The following is a 27904-nucleotide window of genomic DNA, read 5'->3' as shown; positions in this document are numbered from 1 at the left end:
CCCCTTTAAAGGGATAGTTCACCCAAAGATGAAGATTCACTCATCTGCTCACCACTATGTCAATGGAGGGGTGGGTGAAGTGTTTGAGTCCACAAAACACTTCTGGACCATGGTTTTTAGCCTAAATGTCCTCTGTGATCCAGGCGTGAACGCAGCTTCGGATCTGCCCCATGATCTGGATCCGCACCAAATGTAGTGGGTTCCTCCCTGATGCATCCTTCCACCAAGTTTCATGGTGATCTGTTCAGTAGTTTTTGTGTGATCCTGCTAACAAACCACGTGTATGAATTGAACCCAATATGTGTAGCCCTCTCTGTCACAAGTGTGTTCTTCATATAAATGACATGGTGGCACATTGTATAGGTGGCAACTCTCAAAATACTATACGTGAACAATTATTTGTAGAGCCAGAATGACTGAAATCCCTCGTCATAAGTAAGTTGTACATTCTACCAAACTTTCTAATAATCCTAATACTAATATCAAATGAATAAAACATGCTGACTGCCAGTGAATCATGGTGGTTACTATTTATTCTATCGCATAAAAAAAAGAAAGATTACAAAAAAAATATTTTTATATATATCTTATAAATATCTTTTTTTTTTACCAGCTACAAACTAGCAGCTATACCAACTCTTAAACTGGCAGGCAAAGCTAACCCAATTACCATATCACCTTTCCATAACCCCACATCATAATTGTAGCCGTCACTCTACACTGCTCTAAACCCGTTTACCAGCACCTAAGTACAATTTCCAGTGAGCTATAACACATCCACACCCAGTTGCTATCTCGGTGAGTAAATAACACAATGGACTTTGCCTTAACAGGCCAGAGGGAAGGGTTCATCTCTCACAGGAGACAAAACAAATATCAACATTAACACATAAAGACAAATAGCTGGATGGTGTACAGAGGACTCCAGTGGTATTCTTTATTTAATAAAAAACAAAGATTGCCCAAAGTATTTACAAGGCAGCTCAAATGGACTTTAGTCAGATAATGAAGACAGTCATGGTATTTTTTTAATATAGTAAAACAGCCCTATTCGAGAATATGGTAATAAATCGTCTTCTCTGCCTCTGGTGTTAGATATCATGGTTTGAAAATAAGCCCAGGTGTTTGCTGGATAACTCACAAGTCTCCACCAGATCATATTTACCACTAAACTTTGGAACAATGTCAATTTTTTGACGACGAATTCAAGTGAATAAATATGTTGTTCTGCTTACTCATGCACCATCTTGACACTAATGAAGACATTAGGAACAAATGCCTCAGTCAGGTGCCTGAAACTGTTGGTATATGACTCAGTCCTGCAGGGAAATTAAGTTACAAGATTGCAACTTAACAAATTTTAACGTATTTACTCCGGACACTCAAGTGCCTCTTAATTTGTACTGATATACAACAAATCAATTCAAAGCCACATTCACGCAATGATTACGCACAGGCTTTGTTTCAATGTAGCCATAATTATTCTCAAACTGAACAAATTCAGCCCTTTGAAGCCAACCTCTGATGGATCCTTAGAAAAGCTCTGCATGGATTCATTATTTCCTTAGACTGAATGTGATTAACAGTCTAGCTTTCTTAAATTTTCTTTGCTAAATTAAATATAGGTGAATAAAATAAAAGGCAAGTATTTGTCAAAAGAATAACAAGGTACTCACAAAAAAGATTTCTCTTCCTGACACCCCTTTAAGAGTTTTTCATTTGAATCCCTTTAATCAGACACAACACCCCGAGGGAAAACCAAAACATTAATCAAACAATGCTTAAATTTGGTGTTTCTAAAAAATATAAAGTGCCACAGCATATTTACAAACACGTATTTAATCTACAGTTCTGTTTGTTGATAACATTACCACCAAACACAGTGTGTCAGAACGTTTCAAAGACAAGCAGGAACTGAAAAATGAACCCTTTAGTGTTTGTCCCTTTTTTCCATTTTCACGTATAATCCACCCGTGAAATGACTCATCCAGTTTAATGAGGCATGCACCATCACCCTCCATCATCTGTGTCAGGTCAGAAATAAACTAGAACTTCGAACTTAAACTTCAAATATTCAGTAGAACTCACTGACATATTTCTAAAAAGGTACATGTTGTATTTCACAAGGCTTTTTTCGAGCCATCTATCAAAACTGAATCCCATCAAAAAGGGGAAAATGCATAACTGCATATGGCTGCACAGGGACAGCTGACACGTTGCTGTTTCATTGTGCAACATATAAATGGTTCCTACTAAAGACACATATTGTCTTTTTCAAAACACAGAGAGATTTTCTGAATGTGCAAACAGGTGAGTTGATTATCTGCCAAATTTCATAGCAATGATTTGATCATGTCAGCTCTTTTTTTTTATTTGCTGCTGCACTTCAGAGTCCTTTCTTCCCCCTGGTCTTAACAGGAGTTCACATTCACAGAAGGTCCAATTAATGTCCTGAACGAGCTCAGATGTCCACGTCGTCGGAGTCAGAGGTGCTGGATGATTGGGACTCCTCCTGGGACTCTCCCCACACAAACCTATAGTTGTTTTCTAACTCCTGCTGCCTCTTTTGCTCCTTGTAAACCTCTTCTGTGCCTCCAGTCTGTGGAATAAAAAGATTGGATATCAGATATCAACCACAACCTTGACTGATCCACTTTAGGACTGCCACTAACACATATTTTCCATTATTCAATTCTACATAAAAACCATGAATTTAAATAATTGATTTGCTTCCAAAAGCTATTAATTGAAACACTGCCACTGTAAATCAAGGTAGAATAAACACATTTTCTCAAACACTTATTCAATGGAAATTCTGAGATAGCAGGCAGATGACTCTAGATATTAAGAAGCAAACATAAATCACAGTTAATATGGATGTTGTGGTTAAAGTAAATCAATGTATGGAAAACCAGTTTACTCATTTCCATCGTCGATGTCATCAAGCACATTGTGTGGTCATTTTTTTGTTTTATACTAGAGAAAGAACATTTTAAACTAAATTTTCAGTGTTAAAGTAAGTTCTGTAATTTCTAAATTTGTAAAGTCAGTTGTGTCTGACAACATAGAACTTGTCAAAAACTAAAAAAATGTCCTTAATGTCTCAGCAGTGTCTTATCCGTTGTTGTATATGAAGGTACAGCTGGTTAGTGTAGCTTTACACAAAGACTGAAAACAGGGGAAAGCAAGGAGCCTGGCTGTGTTCTTCCTGGAATCTCCACTTATTTTCAGTTAACTACACCAAGTGAAGACAAGTAACCCCATAGAATAAATGTTTTTTTTTCCCACTTTTGAGAAGATGTTAATTTAGGCAGAGAATATTCCATCAGAGCTGCTTTGTCAGATGGGGAGGATGGTTGGTTTCGGGGAGTTACAGAAACTGGCATTTGTATCCACTTTGCAAAGTGAAGGAACAAGTATTTGAACTTCTCTAGGTTCCTGTTTTCACTTTACATGTGAGCAGCCAACTACAACACTGGACTCACACTGTGAGTCTTTTGCATTAATGGTCAGTGTTTCAGTGGAAGCCACCAACTTGTGTGAGTCCTACACAACACTGTGAATGCCAATAGAGACTTGAGTGTAACCTTATCCCCTTATTATAAATGACAACTTACACTACCGTTCAAAAGTTTGGGGTCACTTAGAAATTTCCTTGTTTTTCAAAGAAAAGCACTGTTTTTTTCAATGAAGATGACATTAAATTAATCAGAAATACACTCTATACATTGTTAATGTGGTAAATGACTATTCTAGGTGGAAACGTCTGGTTTTTAATGAAATATCTACATAGGTGTATAGAGGCCCATTTCCAGCAACTATCACTCCAGTGTTCTAATGGTACATTGTGTTTGCTAATCGCCTTAGAAGACTAATGGTTGATTAGAAAACCCTTGAAAACCCTTGTGCAATTATGTTAGCACAGCTGAAAACTGTTTTGCTGGTGAGAGAAGCTATAAAACTGGCCTTCCTTTGAGCTAGTTGAGTATCTGGAGCATCACATTTGTGGGTTCGATTATACTCTCAAAATGGCCAGAAAAAGAGAACTTTCATGTGAAACTCGCCAGTCTATTCTTGCTCTTAGAAATGAAGGCTATTCCAATGCGAGAAATTGCGAAGAAACTGAAAATTTCCTACAACGGTGTGTACTACTCCCTTCAGAGAACAGCACAAACGGGCTCTAACCAGAGTAGAAAGAGAAGTGGGAGGCCCCGGTGCACAACTCAGCAAGAAGACAAGTATATTAGAGTCTCTAGTTTGAGAAATAGACGCCTCACAGGTCCTCAACTGGCAGCTTCTTTAAATGGTACCCGCAAAACGCCAGTGTCAACGTCTACAGTGAAGAGGCGACTCCGGGATGCTGGCCTTCTAGGCAGAGTGGCAAAGAAAAAGCCATATCTGAGACTGGCCAATGAAAAGAAAAGATTGATATGGGCAAAAGAACACAGACATTGGACAGAGGAAGATTGGAAAAAAGTGTTATGGACAGACGAATCAAAGTTTGAGGTGTTTGGATCACACAGAAGAACATTTGTGAGACGCAGAACAGGTGAAAAGATGCTGGAAGAGTGCCTGACGCCATCTGTCAAGCATGGTGGAGGTAATGTGATGGTCTGGGGCTGCTTTGGTGCTGGTAAAGTGGGAGATTTGTACAAGGTAAAAGGGATTTTAAATAAGGAAGGCTATCACTCCATTTTGCAACGCCATGCCATACCCTGTGGACAGCGCTTGATTGGAGCCAATTTCCTCCTACAACAGGACAATGACCCAAAGCACACCTCCAAATTATGCAAGAACTATTTAGGGAAGAAGCAGGCAGCTGGTATGCTGTCTGTAATGGAGTGGCCAGTGCAGTCACCAGATCTCAACCCCATTGAGCTGTTGTGGGAGCAGCTTGACCGTATGGTACGCAAGAAGTGCCCATCAAGCCAATCCAACTTGTGGGAGGTGCTTCAGGAAGCGTGGGGTGACATTTCTACAGATTACCTCAACAAATTAACAGCTAGAATGCCAAAGGTCTGCAATGCTGTAATTGCTGCAAATGGAGCATTCTTTGACGAAAGCAAAGTTTGAAGAACAAAATTAATATTTCAAATAAAAATCATTATTTCTAACCTTGTCAATGTCTTGACTATATTTTCTATTCATTTTGCAACTCATTTGATAAATCAAAGTGTGAGTTTTCATGGAAAACACGAAATTGTCTGGGTGACCCCAAACTTTTGAACGGTAGTGTATATCTTTCAGAATACTGGAAATGTTTCCGGACTTCACCTACTCATAACATAGATTTGCATTGAAACAAATACACAATAACTCATGTTCAGTCTCATATGGGCTGAAATCTGTTCCCTACATCAAGAAACGTTTTCACCCATGTCCGTTGGTTGGTCCAGGATTTCACAAAAAGTTCAGAATCAATTTGCACCAAACTTGGTGGAGGGTTGGGGAATAGTTCAAGGAAGAACCCAGTAACTTCCAGTGCGGATCCCAATAAAGGGGCAGATGCATGATTTTTGAAAATTAGACCTACAGTATTTACGGAGTTGAGATAGGGTAGGTATGCACTGTACTGCAGCCTGAAGTCATTTGAGTTTACTAAGCAAACACTACAGCCCACAGCCAACAGTATCATGTTGCATAACGCATGCCAACAAAGATCCGCCTTTATCAAAACTCAAATTACCAAGAGGTTTATGAGGAGCTCCCTGAAGGACTTTGTATCTTCTTCAGTCAACCACTGATCCCCTGCCTCCTCTGCATTCTTTCGTGTCAAGATCTTCACCTCAATTTTACCTAAAAAAAAAAGATACATAAAACAGGTGGAAAGGAGGCTTGTGAATTAAATATTTCCAAGTTGCTCTAAATAAGAATGTGTGCCAAATGTTAAAACAAAAAAATCACAATGAATAATGATAAAGACAAAACATTTGATGAAAAAAAAGAACACACATGGATGACACAGCTTTCATTTCTGTTTGACTTTAAGATAAGCTTCGGCTTTCTGTTACAATGACCTTTAATCTTGCAATTCCCTAATTTTGGTCTTCAGTAAATGCATGTTTATTTTCTTGCAGCATAAAAAATATATGAAACCCTTTATGTTACTAGCATGATATTTGTATCTGTTGAATGGCTGAACCTTGGAAAACATGAGAGTTGTGTGTTTTTTGACAAAGATGAGAATATAAATACAGAGCTGTGAGTTCAAGATAACAGATGACAGAGAGAAAAGGCCGCTGAGTGTTTCGGGCACTCCCCCTTCATACCTTCGGCCTTCAGTCCTGCTTTCTCTAGCTGCTCTTTAACCACGTCCTTTATGTGCTGCCACTGGGGGTCTCCTTCGCCCATCTCCTGAACTTTGACCTCCCCATCAGGGCTGCTGCCCGTCTTATACTTAGTAATTTTGATCTTAACATGGTCGTCAGCCGCTTGGTCTGGGGGGGGGTGACGAGACAAAAGAGGGACAAACAACACAGTTCAACTCAAAACCCAACAAGCAGGGCCACAGGAGGGATGAGGTAAAAGCCAAGACTGTGGAATCGGAAACACTCACGTACAAGCATTACATTTGTTGTTGTGAGTGATTTCACATATTTCCGTTCTGATTAAATTACTGAAAATCACCCACAGATACAACAAAGGCAGCAGCGGAAAGGCCACTAACTAACCACAGAAATTTTGTTTGCCTTTGCATCAAACTAGGACCATGTGTGAGGATGCCTCGACAAACATCTACTGTACTTATGGATCAGATATGAAGAGGATGGAGGTGGACAAAGAAACCACAGAGGGAAAGACAGCTGGGTTACCTGGCTGTTTTGGAGCCAGGCTAGGGCTGCCCCTGGTCGGATCACTGGTACTTTGAACTCCTGCCATTTGTTGTTCTTGGTCCTGGATGTCTTTCTCCTCCAAATGGTCAAGTAGCTTGTCTAATGTCGTCTCTAGTGTTTGTGTTGCTTGTGTGCGATCAAACTCTCCTTTCAGACCCTCAGTCTCCAATTCCTGCTGGGCCTACAAGACAGAGAAAAGCAAAGAATTACATTATGTTTAAGATCTGCCTAATATTGTGTCCAAATTAAATATTTTATGTGGTCAGAAACCTCATTTATGATGTTGTCAAACTCCTTCTGCATTTCCTCCTTTATTTCTTCAATCTTATCGGACGGCACAGAGAGGTCAGCTATCTTATCCTCGAAATCCTGCAGCATGCGTTCATCTTCATCTTCCTCTTGGCCGAGCTTCTCCGTCACCCTGTCTAATGCTGGTTTTTCTCCTCGACTTCTGGCTTGGTTTTGATCTTTCTAAAAACACAAAAATCAGCATTGAACTGCAATATTCAACACTTCAAAGAAAAATAAATGTACTCCAAGAGATGTAAAAAAAAAAGTAACATGGATATCTCGTCAAGTACTTACCTTCCTGTTACTCTCTTTGAGGTGCTGGACAAACTTCATCAGGTCTGCCGGGTCAGTGATGATTTTAAAGTTGAACTTTTCTACTAAAGGAGATTTATTTCAAAGACAGTCCAACACTGAGCAACAGCACACATAAGTAAATGCTAAACTAATCTCCATACAGAACTCTATTTGAAGAGTTGTTTGCTTTGCAGGTTAAACAGCAATACTGCAAAACATAAGATACTGTAATCTATTTGAAGCAGTAACCAAAAGATATTTAAATCAATTGTGGCATAACCCCAGCCTGTAGTTGTATGTGTGTGTGTGTGTGTGTGTGTGTACAGATATCTTTGTGAGGACCATTTTGAGTCTACAACCTACAGAGTGAAGACATTTTGGGAAAGTGGGTTAGGTTAGGGTTTGAGTAAAGGTTAGGGTTAGGGTTAGGCATTTAGTTTTGATTGTTAGGGTTTGGGTAACGGGCTAGGGAATGCATTATGCCAATGAGCGTCCTCACTAAGATAGATGTACAAACGTGTGTGTGTGTGCCTGCGCGTTAGAGAAAGCAAAAGCGGTTAAATTGCATTACCTTCATCAACATCATCAATAACTTCATTGTCTGTAAGTGAGTTATAGTCATCATCTGCAGTCTGTGGAGAAAAAGCGATAAGCAGGTTAATATTTTGACCTGAGAATTGTTGGCCAGCACCCTCTAGTGGTTATGTGGGTTCTGACCAGAGAGGTTCCTCGGTTCAAACATTCACTTAAAACTAACTAAAAAATAATATACTTGCAAATTTATGTGTGCTTAGTTCTAAGAGTAGTCTTAGAGGATATAGATAAAAAAATAACTCTAACATTCAGCAGATTCAGTTATAATAAATTTAAAACACTTTATATAATGTATCATATATCAGATATTATTAGTAAACAGATTTTATGGACTTTAGATTATAATTAATGGACATTTTGTTGTTACTGTTTCTGTACCTGACTCTCCTGTTGAGAAGCAGTTGTTTCTGAACCTTCTGGTTTTGTCACTCCCTCCCAGAAATCAGAGTCCTCTGCCTCCTCTGACCCGACATCCTCAGATACATCAGCCGAGTCTATTTCAAAATAAATGCAGCAGCTGATGTCACACGAGAAAGGCTTTGTGAAATCTGTACACCTGACATGATAGAGATTAAGAATAACTCGGTGAATATATTTATTTGGTGCACTGATAAATTGATACAATAGTAGTCATTTTCCCATTAACTGTAAAAAAAAGAATCACCTTTTCCATCTGAGGGCTCTGAATCATCACTGGATACAGTTAATGACTCATCAGCTGTTACTTCCACGGCCCCATCTGCCCCTTCATTACCAGCCAACATCTCATCAAGACTCCTCAGCTCCTCTGAGATCTGCTCTACTTTACGCTTTGTGTCCGCTAGGAACAGGATGGAGGGAGGAAGAGGGAAAGGAAGAATGAAAGAGGGAAGAAAACCCACACGTGTACTTCTTATGGTTTTAAAATCACACAGTGAAATAAATCACTGTATTTCCGATCATACATCTGTATTTCATACACCACACATAGAGATGTTCTGATATCATTTTTTCACTTCCTGATAACAAATCAGATACCTGGACTTCAGGTTTCGGCCAATACCGAGTACCAATCTGATACCACTGTATTTAAAAAAACAAAAACAATAACTTATACAACATATTTTAACAGCTGATGATTGCTATCACTGCAGTGATGTCTTGGTTCAGATAAAACCCTTTTCAAATGCTTCATGAGATTGCTAGTGCCCCCCCTCGAAACTGAAATCTTGCACAAGGTACATGTCGCCATTTTACTTTACTCACTATTTGACGTGTCAGCATGAAATATTGCCCAATTTGCTGACCTTTTAGCCATCTCTGGCTCACACTACACTTCTTCTTCACCGCTCTGAAAACAGTACTTTCCAGTGGCAGTGCAGTGCAACTGGTAATTTGGAGTGGCAAAGAAGAAGTGATTTCCAGGAAAAGAAAATTGCTGTTTGATCTGGGTGAAACTAATATACTTTTAAGGGGTGGTACATAAATTTGCGTAATCTCCGATGCCCGAGCAGTATTGGAGGCATTTCCGGTGCTGGTATCAGAACATCTCAAACCATACTCAATACAAATCTAAAATGTTAACCATGTTCACCCGCTTTATCCCCCTAGTTGTTGTCACCATTGATTTACATTTTTAAATACTTTTTTCCACATCCTGTTCAGCTCCAGCATCCCATCTCAACAGGAAATAACATCAAAGTGATAAGTTGTGACAGTTTCCAAATGCTGTGTCAAATTATTATTTATTGTTTTTAACTCACAGACTTGGGCCTTGACGTAATCCATGTACTGTTGCGCACTTAGTGCTGGCTGGCACACGATACCCTGAGGCTTGGCAGTGGATGGTGGCCGCAAGAAAGGATGCTGGCAGGTGCGACTGGTGTGAATTGTCAGCACATAGCGGCACGACTGAGGCTCATCCACTCGGGCAACGTAGTCCCCCGAGCCTTCTTCACAAACAAACTGGAAGTAATGAAGTAAAGTTATCCAAGTCTGTCTAGGATACATCATTGGGTACAAAATGCAAACTAACTTCACTTTGACTTTATATATGTTTGTAGTACTGAAACAGAAATTAAAAATTAAACAATACATTGAAAACAGACAAAACCACACAGGCAGCATGCGTTATAAATGTCTTGTTAATTTAAACAACTCACCCGGACTTCAGTCTCTCTGGGAGTTCCATTCAGGTCACACTTGGAGCCGTTTACATAGGTCTGACTGTGGTAGCGCTTTAGCCTGTGCTGTTTGGAGGCCTGGGGGAAAAAGACATGTTAGTGACCTGAGTAACTTCAGAAGTCACAAACCATTGAACAATAAGCTCGTCCTGAACAGGTTCATACATTATTTTGCAAAGACTATAATGTTATAATGGTTATACTGAATTAGATCATCAATTAGACACTGCCACATACAACTGAGGTTCAACTCATATTCTACAATCATGCGATTTCATTTTTAATGTACGCCAGGAAGCTGAAGTTAAAGAAAGTGCAACCACCAAACTGAGGCAACTTTACCTTTGCTGTTTCATTGTTCCAATCAAATTCAGACTCATAATAACCGAGAAACAGTACATCCCCTTTGATTTCTGTGTCTGAGGAGAGAAGAACAACATCTGTCAGAGACAGCTCCTGTGTCAAAGTAATAAATTAAAATACAAAGTTAGAGAACACAGTGGTACCTTCAAGGTGGTACTGTCTGATGTGCTGACCATGACAGAACTCGTATGTCCACCAGTCCTTCGTCTGCAGGAAACACAGACAGCAAACATTTCTAAATAATGTAATTCACTTTTACATTTACACTTTATTTAGGCTACTCACTTAACATTGTCAAAAATAAACAGATATTTATTTGTGCTGATGTCTGTGTGAGTGTTACAGCAGAAACTAGTGCAGACTGGTTTATGTGCCTGTTATGATGTGCCTGTTTCCCTCAGGAAATTATTCAGCAGAGTTGATCTTAAGGCATCTCGTCTCATGACCAGTTCAGTTAATAAAAGATTTGAAATAACCACACTCATTTAATATTGAAGGCTTCTGCTTTTAAATATCACATCTGCTTTTTTTCCAATGAATCTTGATGTTTTATTTCTTAAAATTCCATTAATTTCTTACGATGGTAGTGCTCCCAGTGCTGTAAAACAGTGTAGAAACCACTGGATGTTGCGTTTTTTTCTTTACTTTTGCTGTGTTAAAGTCGACACTCAAACCAAAATAGAGTCTTTTAGTATTCTTGTTGTTCTTGTTTTTTAAATGTTATGAGGAAATCAGACCTAAGTATGTCATTAGGAAGTGAGTTAGGTAACAAACCACAGCCCAGTAACCTCCCCCAAATACTCACATAACTTTAGTTTACATTGGCTGCACTTTGTGTAGCTGAAAAGGAATCATTTACATTCTTTCTTTGGAAAAGATCATGATCTGTGTGTGGGACAAGTTATAAGTAATCATTTCCTGCTTTCACATCTGTTCTGTGACCAGCACAGTGAAGTCACTAAATGTCTTGAGTTACAGGACTGTCTCTACACTGAGATGGCCACACAAGACACAAGACACAAGACGCTGCTCTAACTTTGTCTCTTGTATTCAGATATATCCAGATTGTGTCTACTGTGTATTCTTTTGTATGTTGTCTCTGTCCTGCCCTTGTACACAACTGGGATGAATGTGCACACAAACTGCCGTTGGAAAGCTGAAGTGAACTAATGCACACAAACTATCTTTCCTACCACAGTGATCTTTAAATCACAAAAAACATAAAACGTGGTTTAAGGGATTAGATCCCAGTACTTTCATACTCTGATTTTGTTGCAGTCACTTGAATACGTTAGTGACAGGTGTGTTCAATGTGATGCAGCTGCAACAAACCCACTGCTTCAAATGAATCAAAGTCTGTGTCTGTTAAAGGTTCAGTGTGTAGAAACTAGTGATATCTAGTGGTGAAGTTGAATGTTGCAGCTGAATGCCCCTCACTTCACCCTCCCCTTCCAAACATGAAAGAGAATTTGTGGTAGCCTTCAGTTGTCATAAATACTCAAAAGGTGTTTAGTTTGTCCAGTTTGGGCTACTGTAAAAAACATGGCCTCCGTAGAGAGGAGCTGCTCCCAATGTAGATATAAAGTATTTTAATATAAAGGGCCCATTCGAGGGTAAAGAAAACAACAATTCGTACAATTTAAATTAAACACACTAGTGAAAACATCACTAGGATTATTTTATATTAAATTTCTGCCAATAGATCCCTTTCACCTTAATCTTACAAACTGAACCCTAAAGTGTAATGAGTCTAAAGAGCTTCAGCAGTGGACCTGTGGACCTCTCAGACAAGCAGACGAGGACCAACCTTCACTATACAGGGGGCACTGTGCATTGGACCGAGCAGGTCTGGGATGTCTGGTCCGGTGTACCCCTGTGAGTCCGGGTCGGAGGCAGGATCCTGGTGAAACCTGACGGCCTGGGCTGGGAGCCGACACTCGTACAGCTGCTTGTACTTACTGGACACCATCATAACCTCCTCTGTCTTGGTCTGGAGGAAAACACGGTCATGAAAGAGGGAAAATCTTGAAGTGACAATGCCACACATTAGCAGAAAGATACTCAAGTAATTGCCAGTGTATTAACTCACTGGTTTTGCTATAATGGTTTTGGTTCGTTATTGTTTATGTAATGAAACAGGAGGTAGGTGGAAATGAGTCAAACTTAGTTGTGTTGTGACAGCTGTCAACGCTCCTGTGTCGGTGACTTCAGCTTTAACCCCAGCATTAAATGTTCTACATGTAGTTTCAGTACTCTACTATGAGCCACAGCTGGGAAGCAGGTTACTCTTTAAGAGGAAGCTATTTAACGCTGGCTGACGTTAGCCTACTTTCTAGCTAGCAGGCTAGCCGTTCAAAAAAAACCTCCCCCCGCTCGCTCACCTGCCCCAGGATGACGGGGTCGGGCAGGATTTGAATCCCATACTTCATCTCGTTCAGTTCCTCCAGGTTCAAGAAGGCGGGGACACACAGGGGACATACCAACAGGAACACGTACAGTCTCTTGAGCCAGCGTACTGAGGAGGCGGCCATGATGAGCGACTCTCTCCTCTCACTCCCCCCACTGTGAGTCTGACAGCAACAACACACAGGACGCCTGACATGGTGGCAGCTGATTGGTCCACGCGACAAGCGCCGCCCTGCCATTGGTTGATTCTTTAGTCAGTCAGCGGTGTTGCTGTTCGGGGGGGGATGTGCTGGTTTTTAACACCGGCACTCAGTAGATGGGCGGTGCCCTGGTGTACAACAGCGAATGTTACAGATTTCCAGCTTTGTGGAGCCACAAAACAAACTCACCCGTAGTGGACAGTTACCGGGCTTGCATTGGCCTGATGGATGAGCCGGGTCAGTGGTTAATTTGACCAAATAATCATGCGGGTTATTTTCTTGTTTGGTAAAAACATCCTTCTGTTTTTAAAGATATAAAACATCCACACTGCACAAGTATAATTTCTTCAAGTTCAAAAGCTCGCATTTATTGATAGAATGAAATGTGATTTTCGTTAAGAAATAGAAGGAGTACATTCCTTATTCCCACGCGTGACACACATTTGCACGGCCTCTTCACACAACACCCAACAAAATAGACACGCACACAAATAGTGCTGCAGGTCATATGCAGTTCAGGAGGAGTGTGTCTTGTGTCTTGGAGCCCAGTGATTGACCGCTGTGTGTCGGGTGGAGGTGCGGTGATGCTGCCGCTGCTGCAGGGGGAGCGTCCGTCCACAGCCCGCAGTGCCGCTGCGATGTGCGCCTCCTCGCCGCCGCATTCTCCCACATCTGATCCAATTTCGTAAAGAGCACCAGAAGCCCCGACCTCCTCGCAGGCAGCAGCAAGGGAGGTGAAAACAGCTTTTACAGAGCGCGTCTTTGTGCTGAGGTGAGCCACCCCCCCCCCCCTTCATGTGATTTTTTTGGGCTGCAATAATAGGCCAGATCCGTCTCCAGCACAGTTTCCTCCGGCTCTGGGCCGAACGTCAGACAAATGTGAGGAGGAAGAAAGGGCGTGGGGTTTTTCTTTTGGAGCCAAGACGAGAATCGATAAAATGCTTTAATGCAGCGGATCTTTGTTTCAAAGGAGATGCGTGTCTTCACGTAAGGGATCAAGATTTGTGTGAATGATATTTTTTCCCTGCAGTCTTCTTCACCACAAGGTAGGATGATGATGATAGGCCTAGGTCCAATGAAGCTTATTAGCTACATATGCAGCCGGCCATTGAAGCTCGCTGGCCCGGATACCTGGACACTCGAATACATTGCTCTGACATTTTCTTTTTTAAGGATATTAGACAATAAGGGAGGGGAGTAGCATATGGCAATTTAATAGTCGAGAATTAATTCATCCTATTGAGGGAACAACATCTCTTCTCTTCCGGTGATATGACTAATGGCTTACTGGCATTACACCTGAGATATTCAGCTGAAAAAGATACACTTCTTCCTCGCTTTTTAAAACATGCCTCCCCGATATTTTGTATATGTCTGACAGATTGCATGGTTTGGAATGATGCTAATGAGACTCCATTAAATGAAGGTGGTGAAACAGCTACGCTTAACAAGTAAAAGTATGTCTATCTCTAAATTTCCATGCCTTGCAAATATTACGGATCTCCATCTAAATTAATTTCTTAAATCTCACTCTGTTTTAAGTACACACTAATCTGGTTTTAGAGAGAAGCAAAGTATTGTTACTGCCACCACTCCTTTTTATTGCACAATTATGTTGTTGAGATATTAAGAAACACTGCACCCCTTTTGTTATTGACCTTTCAGGGGTTTCCCATAATTTATAATGGATTTTCCTCAAGAAAACCTTCATAATAGTGATTTTGCTGAAATGACATAGAATTGGTTTTAGAATTATCCAGACAGTATGTTGCAATAGGATCTATTAAATCTGAATTTTTTCAAATAGCAAACAGTGTCCCACATGGCTCAGTCCTCGGACCTGCTCTGTTTATTCTTTGTTTGTATACAATGTTCTTCCTGCTGTATCTGGGTGCAATATTTATCCTATTCATTCATTCTGTTTAATAATGAATCACAGATGACAGTCTTCTATGGACCATAACCAACCATAGTTTTAAATGGAGATAATGGTGACATTGGGTGCGACACTAAATGACTACAATCATCATTGTATCCTGTACCAAAAGGTTGGGTAACGCACTGTCTGAGAGGCCTGATTTACAGATGTATTTGATTATTTATAAGGCTCTTATATGAAAGCTGCCTGCATATATTACATCCATGTTAGTTTGGTCCACTGGACAATACACTCAGACTAATGACTGGCTCAGGCTCCATGTCCCTCGGGTTCATATTTAGCTCATAAAAGTTCTGCTTTTTGGCTTCTTACCACCATCCACCATCCAAGTACTAAGTAATTAATTTGTTGGTAACTCTTGGTCATTTTAAATATAAATCTCAAACTCTCTTTGTAATTGTAGACATTTTAGTCGAATGTGATTTATAGTTTATTAAAGGATACTGACCTGAAAACTAAAAACCCTTAAAACCCCTGTTATTGGATGAACCTTCCTGTAATTACCTATAAAGAGAGTTTAAAAATGAACTATTACATTTCAGTTTGTGAGAGAAATCTCATCTAATTCGATCATATACAGAAAAGACAGCATGGCACACACTGCCTAATGTCCAAATATCACCCTTTTTTGTGCATCCACCAGTGTTAGAGGTGGCATAAAATAATAAATTTGGTAATATAGTATGTAAATTAGACTTGTACACTGAGTGTGGCCTACATCACTAATATATCATAACAAGGGGCTTTTAAAAGGAGCACTTAAAGAAATATTTTCCTGTCTAAAACAGAGAGTCTAAAACAGCCGAGTTGATTGGCTGCTCATTCCATCTTTCACATGTATTGATTATTCCCTGCTTGCCACAATAACACCAGTGGTCAACCCCCAAACCCTACAGGATATCATATCCCCTGGGGGCTGTAAGACTGCAAACAGCTGACGAGGCACCATATGGAAGCTTGTCTGTGTTTTGTGTCATGACTTAAATGCCTTTATGAGTTAACCCCTTTATTACCTCTGTGTTTTATTCTACTAATTTAGCTTATTTCATCTTGTTTTCAGATGGGGAAGGTCTTCACCAATTTCTGTGACTATCTACATGGTCTCTGGAGGTGCCCACAGAGGATGCCCTTTCACTGACTGGATAGAGGCAGTTGGGTAAATATTCCTTTGAATACTTCTTATAATTATACAGGCAGTTGTGGAAATGTTTTTCTATAGTAAAACTATTTAATAAAAATAAATTGATATATTGTGCCATTGCAGTTTGTAGCAGAGGCAATTCCAGATGAGAGCAAAAGGGAATCTTCATATGTGTGTGTATATTGTATAGGAACATGCAAGTTTAGGCAATTTTGAAAATGAATGAAGAAATCACGGGTAAGTAAATAAGCGTATCTTATAATAAGTCATGATAGCATCCATTTTCTATTTTTTTGTTTTAATTCTGAAAACCCAACAGATATCCAGATGTCATGTTATTCTCGTTTAGAAGAAGAATGCACGTGTGTTTGAACACATGCAATTTCTTACTTTGTCTGGTTTCAGCTTTTTAACGTTTAGCTCGCTTACCACAAAACCTGCATAACATCTTCTCTGTCAGAATGGGGTGTTGTAGGGCACCAAGACTCAGACGAGTGTTGACTTAAACCAAGAACATTATTTGTGCTGTGATGAGAATGTGCTTTTTATCACTTTACTTCAACAACAAAAACATTTTTTTTGTACAATTTTCTTGGAAAATGCGACATTCCGGATAATTTGTTCTGGTCTTGACAGTTACTATGATGCTTGTCATCTATGACATGCAACAGCTTGTGTTTTATTCGCCCTGACAGTGACCTGACAGGCATACAGACAGAAGGGACCATCCTGAGAGAGATGTTGGTTCATTATTTTATCTCTTGTATTTCTGAGATGCTTTTTTTTGTTTTTATGAATTGTCTCTCGGGCTTAAACAGTCTAGGGGTGTCAGCTGCACTGCACACTGTAGCGACTAAATCGCAACAAAAGTGATGTTTTTAAACAGATCACTAGTTTTTATCTCTTGCATCTTCCGTGTGTGCTCAGAAAGGATCTCCTCATGGCCGGGGGGGAGGGGGGGGACACTCACAACAGCCACCACCTCTTTCAGCATACATATAGTGTAACAGCCCCTGGCTGGCAAACAAGACGCAGAGAGTTCCAAACTGATGCGTCACGGCTCTTTATTCAACATTTCTCCATGGTACCGTAAAAACACTGTGAAACTAGAAAGACAACAAGTACAACATAATCATTTAATAAAAGACAAATACAACCGTTAAAATACCTAAACATCAGCTAAACAAATAAATAACCACGTGAGACAAGTTCAAACTGTCAAAGTTGAACCTGATCTGACACGATTACCTGCAAAGTGATCGGATCGAGGAAACCAACTAACACTACGTGAACGACACAATCAAATAAGAAGCGGACTGTTTTGTCTTATATAAGTTTTTCGTTGGAGGCAAACAACAGCTGGGAGAGAGAGAGAGAGAGGGGGGGGGGACGGACTCGAACTTTTCTCTGCTGACGCTGGCAAACAACCAGCTGCAGTCGCACAAACCAGTACGAACACATGTTACAGTCCCAGTAGCGACTGTGACATAGCGACTCCCATTCCGCGCTACCTGTAGCAAAAGGAATAAAACCTGCTTCCTACCTCATTCCGCTCGCCGAGGGGTGTTAAACGAGGATTAATACGTCCGTAAGATAGGGAATTGCCGTACAGCTGGCGTCCTGTCGTTTCCGCTGCTACCATCATCAAGACGCAGCTGTACGGCAGGTGTTTTATATCAGGCTCAGACCGGAAGCGAAGGATTTGGTGTGTTTATTATATCGTCCGCTCCGTGAAAGCTACAGGCATTTACGCGAGGTGAGTCGCTACGTTTAAAAGGACAACAAATTACTAACTTAAATAACACGATACATACTTGAACATAAAGAACAAAATAAACCCAACCCAAATAATAAATGAAACAATCTGCATAACCTACCAGGTTTAGCAGTCAGTTACATATAGGCATGTGAGAATGGTATTATCAATGACTTATCGGCCTTGTATCTGCCAGTTTTTAGAATGAGGTCCCTGAAGAAGACGGTGCTGCTTGCCATCCTGGCGTCCATAGTGCTGGTACTGGCCCTCCTTCATTCGTGGCCCACCCGGGCCTACAACACTGTGGATGTGTGGCAGCGACCAGGCCTGGAGGAGAGGCTCCCAGAACCAGACCACCGATTAGGCAACATCCCATTTCGTGTTAGGGATAGTGTGGCAAGGTAAGTGTTCAAACAGGACCAGTTAATTTATTCTATAGATTGGGCCTGAGCTAAAACCTGATGTCCCTGACATAAATGTGTCTCTGTCGATCCATCCAGTTTGTTGGCACGCAACGGGTGCCTATGTGAGGGTGAGAGTGGAGGAGTGAACCTGCCCTTCGCCCAATTCTTATTCCCGCGGGTGTCGGCTCACCCGCTGCACACTGCCTTTGAGGCCTCTGAGCTGGAGGAAATAAAGAGGAGACGGGCCAAAGAGTACAAGAGTTTCCAGAAGAGGTGAGCAGCACTGTAAAGCAATACAGCCAGAGAAGGAGAATGGTGATGCACACAGAGCAAAACCCACTATGTAAAAAACATTAAAATAATTGTCTGTATGGCTCTGATAGAGGAAACCATCCTCTCCACCATTACCCCCCCCCCCTCCCCCACCAATAATTCAGGATTCATTTCCCAGCCTAAAGAGAACCTGAACACAACAGCGATGCTTTTAAAAAGATCAAAAAGAAAAAAGGCTTTATTGCTCATCTTTTTTCCTCCCTACATTAAACTAATAGATTTTTCCTCAGTAAAGAACAAAATCACAAGGTGACAAGGTCTTTTATTTTTAGCTGTGACAGAATTCATAGCAAGTCATTTTATATTTTCAAAGAGCAAAACCCGCTCACTGCAGTTTGTGTCCTTTTATTCCGTTGTGTTTGTGGCTGTATGTTGCTGTTGCAGCTTCATGCTCAGTGTGCATGTGAACATGTCTCCTCAGGTCACAGACACCTGTAGATGTTCTCTTTGTAGCAGAGGCCAACAATCCCTTACAGTATCCAACACAGGGGGTGGAGGTCCGGCCCCTGAAAACAATCATCATCCCAGGTAGGACCTCGGAGACGGAGAAGGGGGGGGGGGGGCATAAGACTTCTATGACACTTTAGATCATTGTCCAACAATTAATAAAGGTTAAGACAGACCACCACAGTTAAAAAGCCTAGAGAGCATTTCAAAATGAGTTTTTCACAAACAAATCAAGAAAATTATCAAAAACACTGAGATAACTAAGTTAATAAAAAATATCAGTGACCTGACTAATGTGTGATGATTTAACTTCAACTGCCGATTTCTTCTTCAACTTTTGATCAGTTGTCACTTGGACTCAAAGATAAAGTGATAACGTTTCAGTGGTCAAAGTTCAAAGGTCACAGTGACCTTATATGAATCTGGAAGAAAAGTATGTTGAAATATGTACACGGACACTGCACTGGTTGGCAGAGGCGTACAACCACAGTGCAGTAGTTCTAGTTTTAGCTACCAACAGCTATCTGCATATGAATGCAATTAAATTAGAAAAGATAGCCGATGCATTTCGGTCAATGTGTTCCTTCTTTTGCTCTCCACACGGAATGTTTACCTGTGGGCAACCAAAGCCTGCTCGAACGGGATTGGTCCAACTAGAAGCGGAAGCCAGAAGACTTCTAGCCTCAAAATCTTGTCCTTTCGCTTAGAGATTCTAAGCATTAACATGTAGGAATCTGTCTATAGAGATTACAAAGAAAAGGCCATTAACTCATCATAAGTTATGCAGCATATCACTGAGAAAGTTACTATACACTTCTCTGCAATGAGCTGGAGTTTTTTTTTAATGGGCGGCTAATGTGAAAACTGTCAGTAGCAAAGGAAGTGGGTCAACTAAGTCTGTCAATTGTTTTCATATGTTTCCAGGCTTGGCCTTACACGATATTCCCAGAGACCATCACTTGGTGAGTATTTCAATATGTCCACATGTTTCAGATCTCCCCTGGCTTTTCATTTAACCTACTTTCCCTCCACGTCGCTGCAGATAAACATCACTGCCACACTGGGAACGCTGAACATGGCAGCAGAGGTAGATGGGGTGAAAGTCAAAGGTGACGGCGAGATGCACATGACTCTGTCGAGCAGCCTCCTGCCGAACCTGAACCGACAGCTGCAGTTTGTCACCTACACAAACACTCTGTTTCACCCCAGCACGGCCGACACAGGTGAGGCCTCAAACACAGCTCATGTTGTTTGTATCATCCACAGACTGTTTATAAAGATGGACGATGCGTCTCCACTTGATCCCACTATCGACAAATGAAGCGATATGAACGTTGTCATCTTGTGCATGATGAGCCAGAGTCTGTAGCGATCGGGGGATGGAGTCGCAGGAAAAATGAACGCTAGAACATATAATAAGAAATACCTAAAATGACAGAAAAATGCATTTAACATTTAGGCTACTTGGACTTTTTAGTTTAGTCCATGTTCCATCTAATAACATGGATGAGACAAGATTTATGACCTATACTGCAGCAAGCCACCAGGTGGCAATGAAGACGCTTTGGCTTCACTTTTCAGGAGCAGTCCATCTTTATTTTACAGTCCATGGTATCATCTCTCTTATTTTTAAATATCAGGATGGGCATTTTAGGTTAATTAAGAACTGTATCCATTTTCAGTGGTTTCTCATTTAAACAGTGAAATGCTGGGTGCTGTGTAACATGTCTGTGAGTAAAGTTTGTGTTACAGCCAGCAGCCGTTAGCTTAGCTTAGCATAAAGACTGGAAACAGGAGGAAAAAGCTGGCCTGACTTGAAAATGGACTCATTGGCACGTCACATCAACACATCATGAGTCATTGGTTTTATCCCTACAAATATGAACTGTAAACATTTGTGGTTTTATGGAGAGTTGTGGTTTGAATATTTTGTCTCTTAGCACTTGCTACTTGTGTGTGCTACAGATGAGGACGTCATCAACAAGTACTGTGTTGTCTAGCAACATAGTTTAAGAGAGAAATTGTAATAAGTGAAAACAAGTTTTAGAAGAAACAATCTGGAAAATTGGGCACTTTCTGGAGTTTGCCTTTTACATATGAAGACCGCAGCAGTAGATTGTCCAGGTCAGACATGTTCATGTCCACTGCGGAGAGTACAGTGTTTTAGTTTTGGTTCAAGCACATTGATGGTTTACTACAATACAGCAATCATTGGGATGTAGCTGCAAAACCAGCAAAGGAGTGGAAAGAGGAGATATTTGTGTTCTTTGTCCCCGGCAACATTTCAGAAACCACATCCCACGCCCACTTGCTCGCTGGGATTTTCCCAGACATTTTTCCTTTAATTTGTACCAGCGGTTGTGATGGGAATTTAACCTGGTGAGACTTCTGAAATAAAGAGATTGGAGAATAATAGTCTTTTAAGTATACTTTATTCCTTGCAATCATACACAATCATACAGCATGCGAAGAGCATTCTGCAGAGGGAATGACAAAGAAACAGTTGCAGGCGTGTGCTTTTTATGCAGATGCAGTGAAGAGATGTGAAGAGTTGAACTATGTGTGTCTGTGTCTGAACTATGTGTGTGTGTGTGTGTGTGTGTGTGTGTGTGTATGTATGTGAACTATGTGTGTGTGTGTGTGTGTGTGTGTGTGTGTGTGTGTGTGTGTGTGTGTGTATTTATGTGAACTATGTGTGTGAACTGAGTGAAGGTAAAATCCCAGGTGACAAGACACAGACAGATGCTGAAGGCCTTCTTGCCAAGCCAAGACACAGACACATGCTGAAGGCATTTGTCTTGGTGGGGAGGAGACGAGCACAGTCTCAGATCTGTGGCTCTGATGTCATCTTGGCAGTAACACAAGCAGAAATAGTATGCATACGCAGAGATAATATATAGCAGGAAAAGTGACTGTGTCTTCCCACACAGCCCCTCCAGATAATTTCAGTGCAGCTTCAGAAATGATAATCCAGGACCAGATGTTGTGTTTTTGTGTAGAACTGGGAAGTCAAAATAATAATAAATACAGTAAAATTCAATAAAAATTCTAAACTCTAAGAGTTAACAAGTTTAAAGCCTGATTACAGGCAACATTCGAATCAGACCAAACCTGCCTGTATATGGCAGCTGCTCATTTAATATTAATCTTTTGTGGCTACTAGGCTGCATGAATAAGAGATTCAACAGTTGCGGATGTCTAACTGCAAACCCCAGATTAACAACTGTGGAGCAGATCAGTTATATCCAGTTACACCAGTCGATTATATGAGGTTGTTTTTGTTGTGTCTTTTAGTGCAGTTTGAGACCGAGGGTCATCAAGCTGTTTTCAGTATCATCATCCGTCACGGTGTCACGCCTAAACTGTACAACACTGGATCCAAAGGAGGTAAAACACAACACCTGCACTTGTCATAGCTATTTTTGATATTATTGTTGTTTGGTTAAAAGTTAAACTTTCTTCTATCTGTTGTTTGATTCTCCATCCCTGCAGACTACAATGTCAGCGCCCTCGTTACCATAGCTACGAAGACATTCCTGCGTTATGATAAGCTTCAAGATCTTATCGACAGCATCAGAAAATATTATCCTACTGTCACCATAGTAATTGCTGATGACAGCGAAAATCCCCAAACCATCTCTGGGCCTTACATCGAGCATTACATCATGCCTTTTGGAAAGGTGAGGACAGTTTTGAATCTCACAGTTCTTTCTTTTGATGCTCTTTCTGAAACTCATGTTCGGTGTCACGTGTCGCAGGGTTGGTTCGCGGGACGGAACCTGGCCGTTTCCCAGGTGACCACAAAGTACGTGCTGTGGGTGGATGACGACTTCATCTTCACGGCCAACACCAAGCTGGAGAAGATGGTGGATGTTTTAGAGAAGACCACGCTGGATCTGGTGAGAGACAGACAAATAAACTCAATGACTGCAACGGTGGTGTTTTTGCAGGGATGTCCGTGACATCATTGTGTATGTGTGTGTGTGTGTCTGTGTGTGTTAAGGTGGGTGGTGCAGTGCGGGAAGCCACAGGGTATACTGCCACCTACAGACAGACCATCTCCATCGAGCCAGGGGAGGAGGATGGTGACTGTTTACACTTGAGGAGAGGATTTCATCACGTCATCCAAGGCTTCCCCAACTGTGTCGTCACTGACGGCGTCATCAACTTCTTTCTGGCTCGCACCGACAAAGTCCAGCAGGTCGGATTTGACCCGCGGCTCGCCAGAGTAGCTCACCTTGGTGAGTACAGTGAAACACCTGCATTTACTTCCATAATAAACACACAGTAAAGATTGGGCCAGTGATTTGTGGTTTATTTTTTTGCATTTATTAAATGATAACTGATCAACAATCAAATAGGGACGAAAGCAATCGTGGCGTCCCAATTCCACACTAATCCATACTAACAAATTTCCTGCAATATACAAGTTTACTTAATGATTCTATAGAGCATTCGCTTTGCCTGTTCATCATATTAACAGGAAATTATACAAGGAGTGAAATGATGGAAAGCCCTCAAAGAAAGAAAAGTAAGTATGAAAAACAGCACATTTAATGTTCTCATAGCACATGAAAAGAGAAACAAAGACAAAAAGAGACAAATAACATTCCATCTAAAGGATGGTCGACATTACACAAAAACTGGAGGCAGAGTGAACAGGCAAAAAAAAAAAAAGTCCCAGTGGTGTCTTAAAAAAAAATGACCAACAAAAACTTCCAGGGCGCGGCAGCAGGGAGCCTGAGCCAGATCATATGACATAAAAAGTTGTAAAGTCAAGAGCTGGAGTTCCTTCAGGGTAATGAAAAGTATTAATTTCATCAGCCCACACTGTTAGTGATTTATGCTTTAAAGAGTCTTATCATATTTTAACTACTGAGATCGTATCATACAAAGTTAATAATACTGTGATATTTTCTCGTCAGCACCTACCGACATCACCAGTTCTACTGTTATAATTAAACATTAGCATTACTTTAATGGAAATTCAATTTACTAATTTCCCCTTTTCATCCCCAAATTGTTAAGGTCTTTACAATTCTTATTTCTTCCCGTCTATATTATAAGAGTCTGATATTGAGTGAAATATCAAACCCATATAGTAACTCCATGTTTTTAAGGCTGCACAATCACATCAAATGGAAATACCCTCAATGTCTTTGACACACTTTTTATGCCTCAGCACCAGTGACAGCCAGTGGCCATGAACATAATACCTCACGAAAGTCTTGGGGCAATTTCTTTAATTTTGGTACAAAACATTCAGTCGGACTCAAAGATGGACTTGTGGTCAAAGGTCAAGGTCACTGGGACATGACACATTTGTTGCCTTGTGAACACAATATCTTAGAAACACTTCAAGGAAATCCAGATGAACTGCTTACAATTAGGTGGTGTAAAGTCAATGGTGAAGGTCATGCTGGCCTTACAAAGCTGCACTGGTTGGTAGAGGCATACAATGGCAGGGTTTTTTATGTCTTATTTTTAAAAAATTTGATATCTTATTTTATTAAACCGATGTACGATGAATCAGTTTTTTTTGTAACTGAATGAGTTTTAATGAGTGTGTTATTGCGGGGGGGGTTTTTTCCAGAGTTTTTCATCGACGGCCTGGGATCCCTCCATGTGGGCTCTTGTGACGACGTCATTGTAAATCACGCAACCAAAATCAAACTGCCCTGGGTCAGCCAGTCGGAGAGCGACAAGACTTACGCCAAGTTCCGTTACCCGCCGGCTTCCTCTGACGCCACACACACGAAAAATGGCCTCCTGTTCTTCAAGAATCGGTTTCAGTGTTTGACTCATAATTAGCCCCCCCCCCCTCTTTATCCAACGGGTCCTGTGCTCCTCCTGAGTTGCCAAAGACCTCCACTGTGTCGCGTCAGATAAGATTTCAGACAAACACTTTTGTTTTGCCTTTGCCTTGAAAGCCTTTGTAATATTCATTCTGTCCGTGCACGGCTCTCAGCTTTGAGCTAACAAATCCCTAGACAATGTAAATATCCCGAAGCCTGGTATAGAAGTCCAGACACTCTTCTAGAGTGAATAAAGTAGTATCAAGCATATCTTCCTGTTTACACACTTCAATCACAGCATCATCTGGATTCAAGGTTAAGAAGGGATTCTGCTTTGTGTTTGTCAAATCTTGTCTGGCTAAATATTCTTCAGTGGATGGAACATGGAGACCAAGCTTTGGGAAAACTCTTGACAGGCAGCATCTTGACGGTCACTTCATTGTTCTATTCTAATGTGAGCAGAGGGATGTGTCCTCCTTCAATTTGCACTATCCAAAAAAAGACTGAGCTTGGAAAAGCAATAGTGATTCAGTCTGGGAAGAAGGCGTCACCGTTAGCGACGACAAAGGGACACTTACCACTGGGTTCCATTTCAACAGATGCTACATGAAAACAGAACGTTTGTACGTGAGCTACCTTTGCTCTGTGACTGACTGGTCGTGCCAAAGGTGTGGCTGCTTTGCAGTGTTTTTATCTTGTTTGTGTTATGGTTTTGCTACCCCCCGCCCCTGACCCAGAATCCCTTGTGTCATTTGTGAGTGATTAATCACGTCTGAGGAAAAGGGAACTTTAGATCCCATCTCTCGGTTACCTGAACTGAGAGCGGACTTTTTCTTTTCTTCCGACCAGAAGGAGGATGAGGAGCGTTTCTGTCCAGTGCACGCCGACGAATGATGATGATACGCTCATGCCTGAAGCGACAACAGTGTTATTTTATACCATGGCCTTTAGATGGCGCCCTTGTATCACGCTATTGTTCCCTAATGACTTAAAATTGTTTTTAAACAGTTGATTGTTATTAGCAAAGAGGTGCCAGAGATTTATAAAAGATTTTCTTTCCTTTTGTTCACCAACATGTGACGCTATCTCTGTGGACGGGAACGAGTCAGTAATCAGAATCAGTAAATCTATTATAAAAAAGGCATTTTGTGTAGTAATGTGCTCAAAACAATGTGTCTCATGTTAGTGTTTGTAAGTGTTAAAAGTCAAGTGTGTACAATTTAGGTGAAAGGGAACTATTGGCAGAAATTGAATTGGCAGAAACACATTTATATTTACATCAGGAGCAGGTCCTCTCTACGGAGGCCGCCGTAATATTTGTTTTCAGTAGTCCAGACTGGACAAACTAAACACCTTTGAGTTTTTATGACGTGAAGTGAAGTCTACCACAGGTTCTCTTATGTTTGGACATGCAACTTCACCCCTAGCTGTCACTAAATTCTACACACTGAACCTTTAACAAATCCATAGCATTTTTTTTAAACAGTGATATTTATTGTGTTGAAACAGAAATTTAACTTAGCCTGCTTCACCCAAAAAACACTATTGTGAGTCTTCTGATCACAACATAATGAGCATTTTTTTTATTTATTTATTTCAAATGTTGACATATTAAAATGCCTGTGGGAAAAAAAACATATTTGTGCAATATTTTAATAGTAGTAATAGTAGTAGTAGTAGTAGTAGTAGTAATAGTAGTAGTAGTAGTAGTAGTAGTAGTAATATCAAATGCCCTTCATTGTTGTGTAGAAACACAGTTTTTGCTGTTTCTTCATTTAAGTCAGGTTTTATCAGTGCTATGAATATGGGACTGTGACAGCCTCACACGCATTGGTTCACATCACTACAGTCATTATTTTGTGACTGATCCAAAACAGTCTCCAAATACATTCCAAGGGTAAATGTTTTGGAATTATGAGGAAGATAAAAAAGCAAATTGAAGCACTGTTGGATGTTGAAATTATTTTTTTTAAAGGCAGCTATGTTTATTTTATATGAACACAGGGGTTATTAGACCCTTTTCATTGGTGAATGAAGAATCATTTAACTATTATTACCAATATTTTAGCCACAAATTAATACAATTTTCAGGTCAGAGTTGATTGAAAACCTCAGGGAGGTGAATGTTGATTTGTGATGACAGGGGCAGGTTGAATGACACTTTAAAAGTCATTATTTGAGGCAGTATACTTGTAAGTACATAGTTATGAGCCACATGTCATTGACACAGAAAGCTGCTTGAGTACTGCAAGGCCTCTAAAAAAACATGTGGGACAACAGCACCATCAGCCACAGAGAAAGTACAACAGGAATTTTCTTTATGTTTTTTTCACAGGTGTAGAACAGGGAGTTGATATTTAGATAAGTGGAGGACATGTGCTTGTCTCTCTCAGTTAAAAACTATGAAAAACCTCCCACCTGTTCATCCCACAAATTAACAATAAACCATTTAGTCATCAAATATTTCTACAAATATAATTGTAATTGGCTCCAGCTCCCCCTGAATCCATCAAAGGATAAGCGGTATAGATAGGGGCTGGATGGAGGGGATATTGTTCATAGTATAAAAACCTAATTAAAGCTGTATGCAGGGGCTGATGTTTTCTTTGAGTGAGAAATGAGAACAAAACAAATTTGATCACAAATAAACTAACTAGGAGCATGAGCTTAAATCTTCCCACTAGAGGGTGCTGTACACCAATGGCTTCAATGTTGTGAAATTGTTATTGTGGAAAGATCAGATTTAAAGAAAATGTCAAAACATTTTTCAGATAATCGGGAAAACTAGAGCAAACCTCTCAGACTTGATTTATGAAAATAAATAAAATCATTTCAGAAAAGAAAAGGCAGTGGAAACAAGAAACCTATTAAGATACACTAAACTGTGAGGTGTGTGCCGAAGCGGGTGTCTGACGGAGTCGATCATATGAAAAAAAGGGAACACAC

The 27904-nt window shown here is 40.5% G+C and overlaps 2 protein-coding genes across 6 annotated transcripts; one reads left to right on the top strand and one right to left on the bottom strand.

Moving 5' to 3' along the window:
- Nucleotides 1-913: 913 nt before the first annotated feature.
- Nucleotides 914-13118, bottom strand: os9 (OS9 endoplasmic reticulum lectin). 3 transcript variants are annotated; one of them, XM_034585047.1, is made up of 15 exons: nt 12919-13118; nt 12345-12527; nt 10681-10744; nt 10517-10593; nt 10154-10252; nt 9755-9956; nt 8677-8832; nt 8391-8506; nt 7990-8050; nt 7419-7501; nt 7104-7304; nt 6813-7014; nt 6270-6437; nt 5687-5796; nt 914-2599 (listed from the first exon to the last, which is right to left on the bottom strand). In XM_034585047.1, the coding sequence occupies exons 1-15, from the start codon at nt 13066-13068 to the stop codon at nt 2462-2464; spliced, it is 2010 nt and encodes a 669-aa protein (XP_034440938.1). In that variant the 5' UTR covers nt 13069-13118; the 3' UTR covers nt 914-2461. The 3 variants fall into 3 exon arrangements, with proteins under 3 accessions (XP_034440938.1, XP_034440939.1, XP_034440940.1); XM_034585048.1 differs by having other exon boundaries at nt 7419-7498; nt 12919-13115; XM_034585049.1 differs by lacking the exon at nt 6270-6437 and having other exon boundaries at nt 12919-13116.
- Nucleotides 13119-13578: 460 nt separating this feature from the next.
- On the top strand, nt 13579-26058 carry b4galnt1b (beta-1,4-N-acetyl-galactosaminyl transferase 1b). 3 transcript variants are annotated; one of them, XM_034585043.1, is made up of 12 exons: nt 13579-13915; nt 16143-16238; nt 18176-18380; nt 18480-18656; nt 19138-19244; nt 20088-20125; nt 20206-20386; nt 22458-22550; nt 22656-22843; nt 22922-23062; nt 23167-23404; nt 24757-26058. In XM_034585043.1, exons 3-12 carry the CDS (start codon nt 18184-18186, stop codon nt 24972-24974), a joined length of 1578 nt encoding a protein of 525 aa, XP_034440934.1. In that variant the 5' UTR covers nt 13579-13915; nt 16143-16238; nt 18176-18183; the 3' UTR covers nt 24975-26058. The 3 variants fall into 3 exon arrangements, with proteins under 3 accessions (XP_034440934.1, XP_034440933.1, XP_034440935.1); XM_034585042.1 differs by lacking the exon at nt 13579-13915 and adding an exon at nt 13997-14189; XM_034585044.1 differs by lacking the exon at nt 13579-13915 and adding an exon at nt 14003-14130.
- The last annotated feature ends 1846 nt before the right edge of the window (nt 26059-27904 follow it).

Source organism: Hippoglossus hippoglossus, chromosome 5 (assembly GCF_009819705.1).
Source record: "Hippoglossus hippoglossus isolate fHipHip1 chromosome 5, fHipHip1.pri, whole genome shotgun sequence".
Lineage (NCBI taxonomy): Eukaryota > Metazoa > Chordata > Actinopteri > Pleuronectiformes > Pleuronectidae > Hippoglossus > Hippoglossus hippoglossus.
This window is presented reverse-complemented; position numbering and strand designations above follow the sequence as displayed.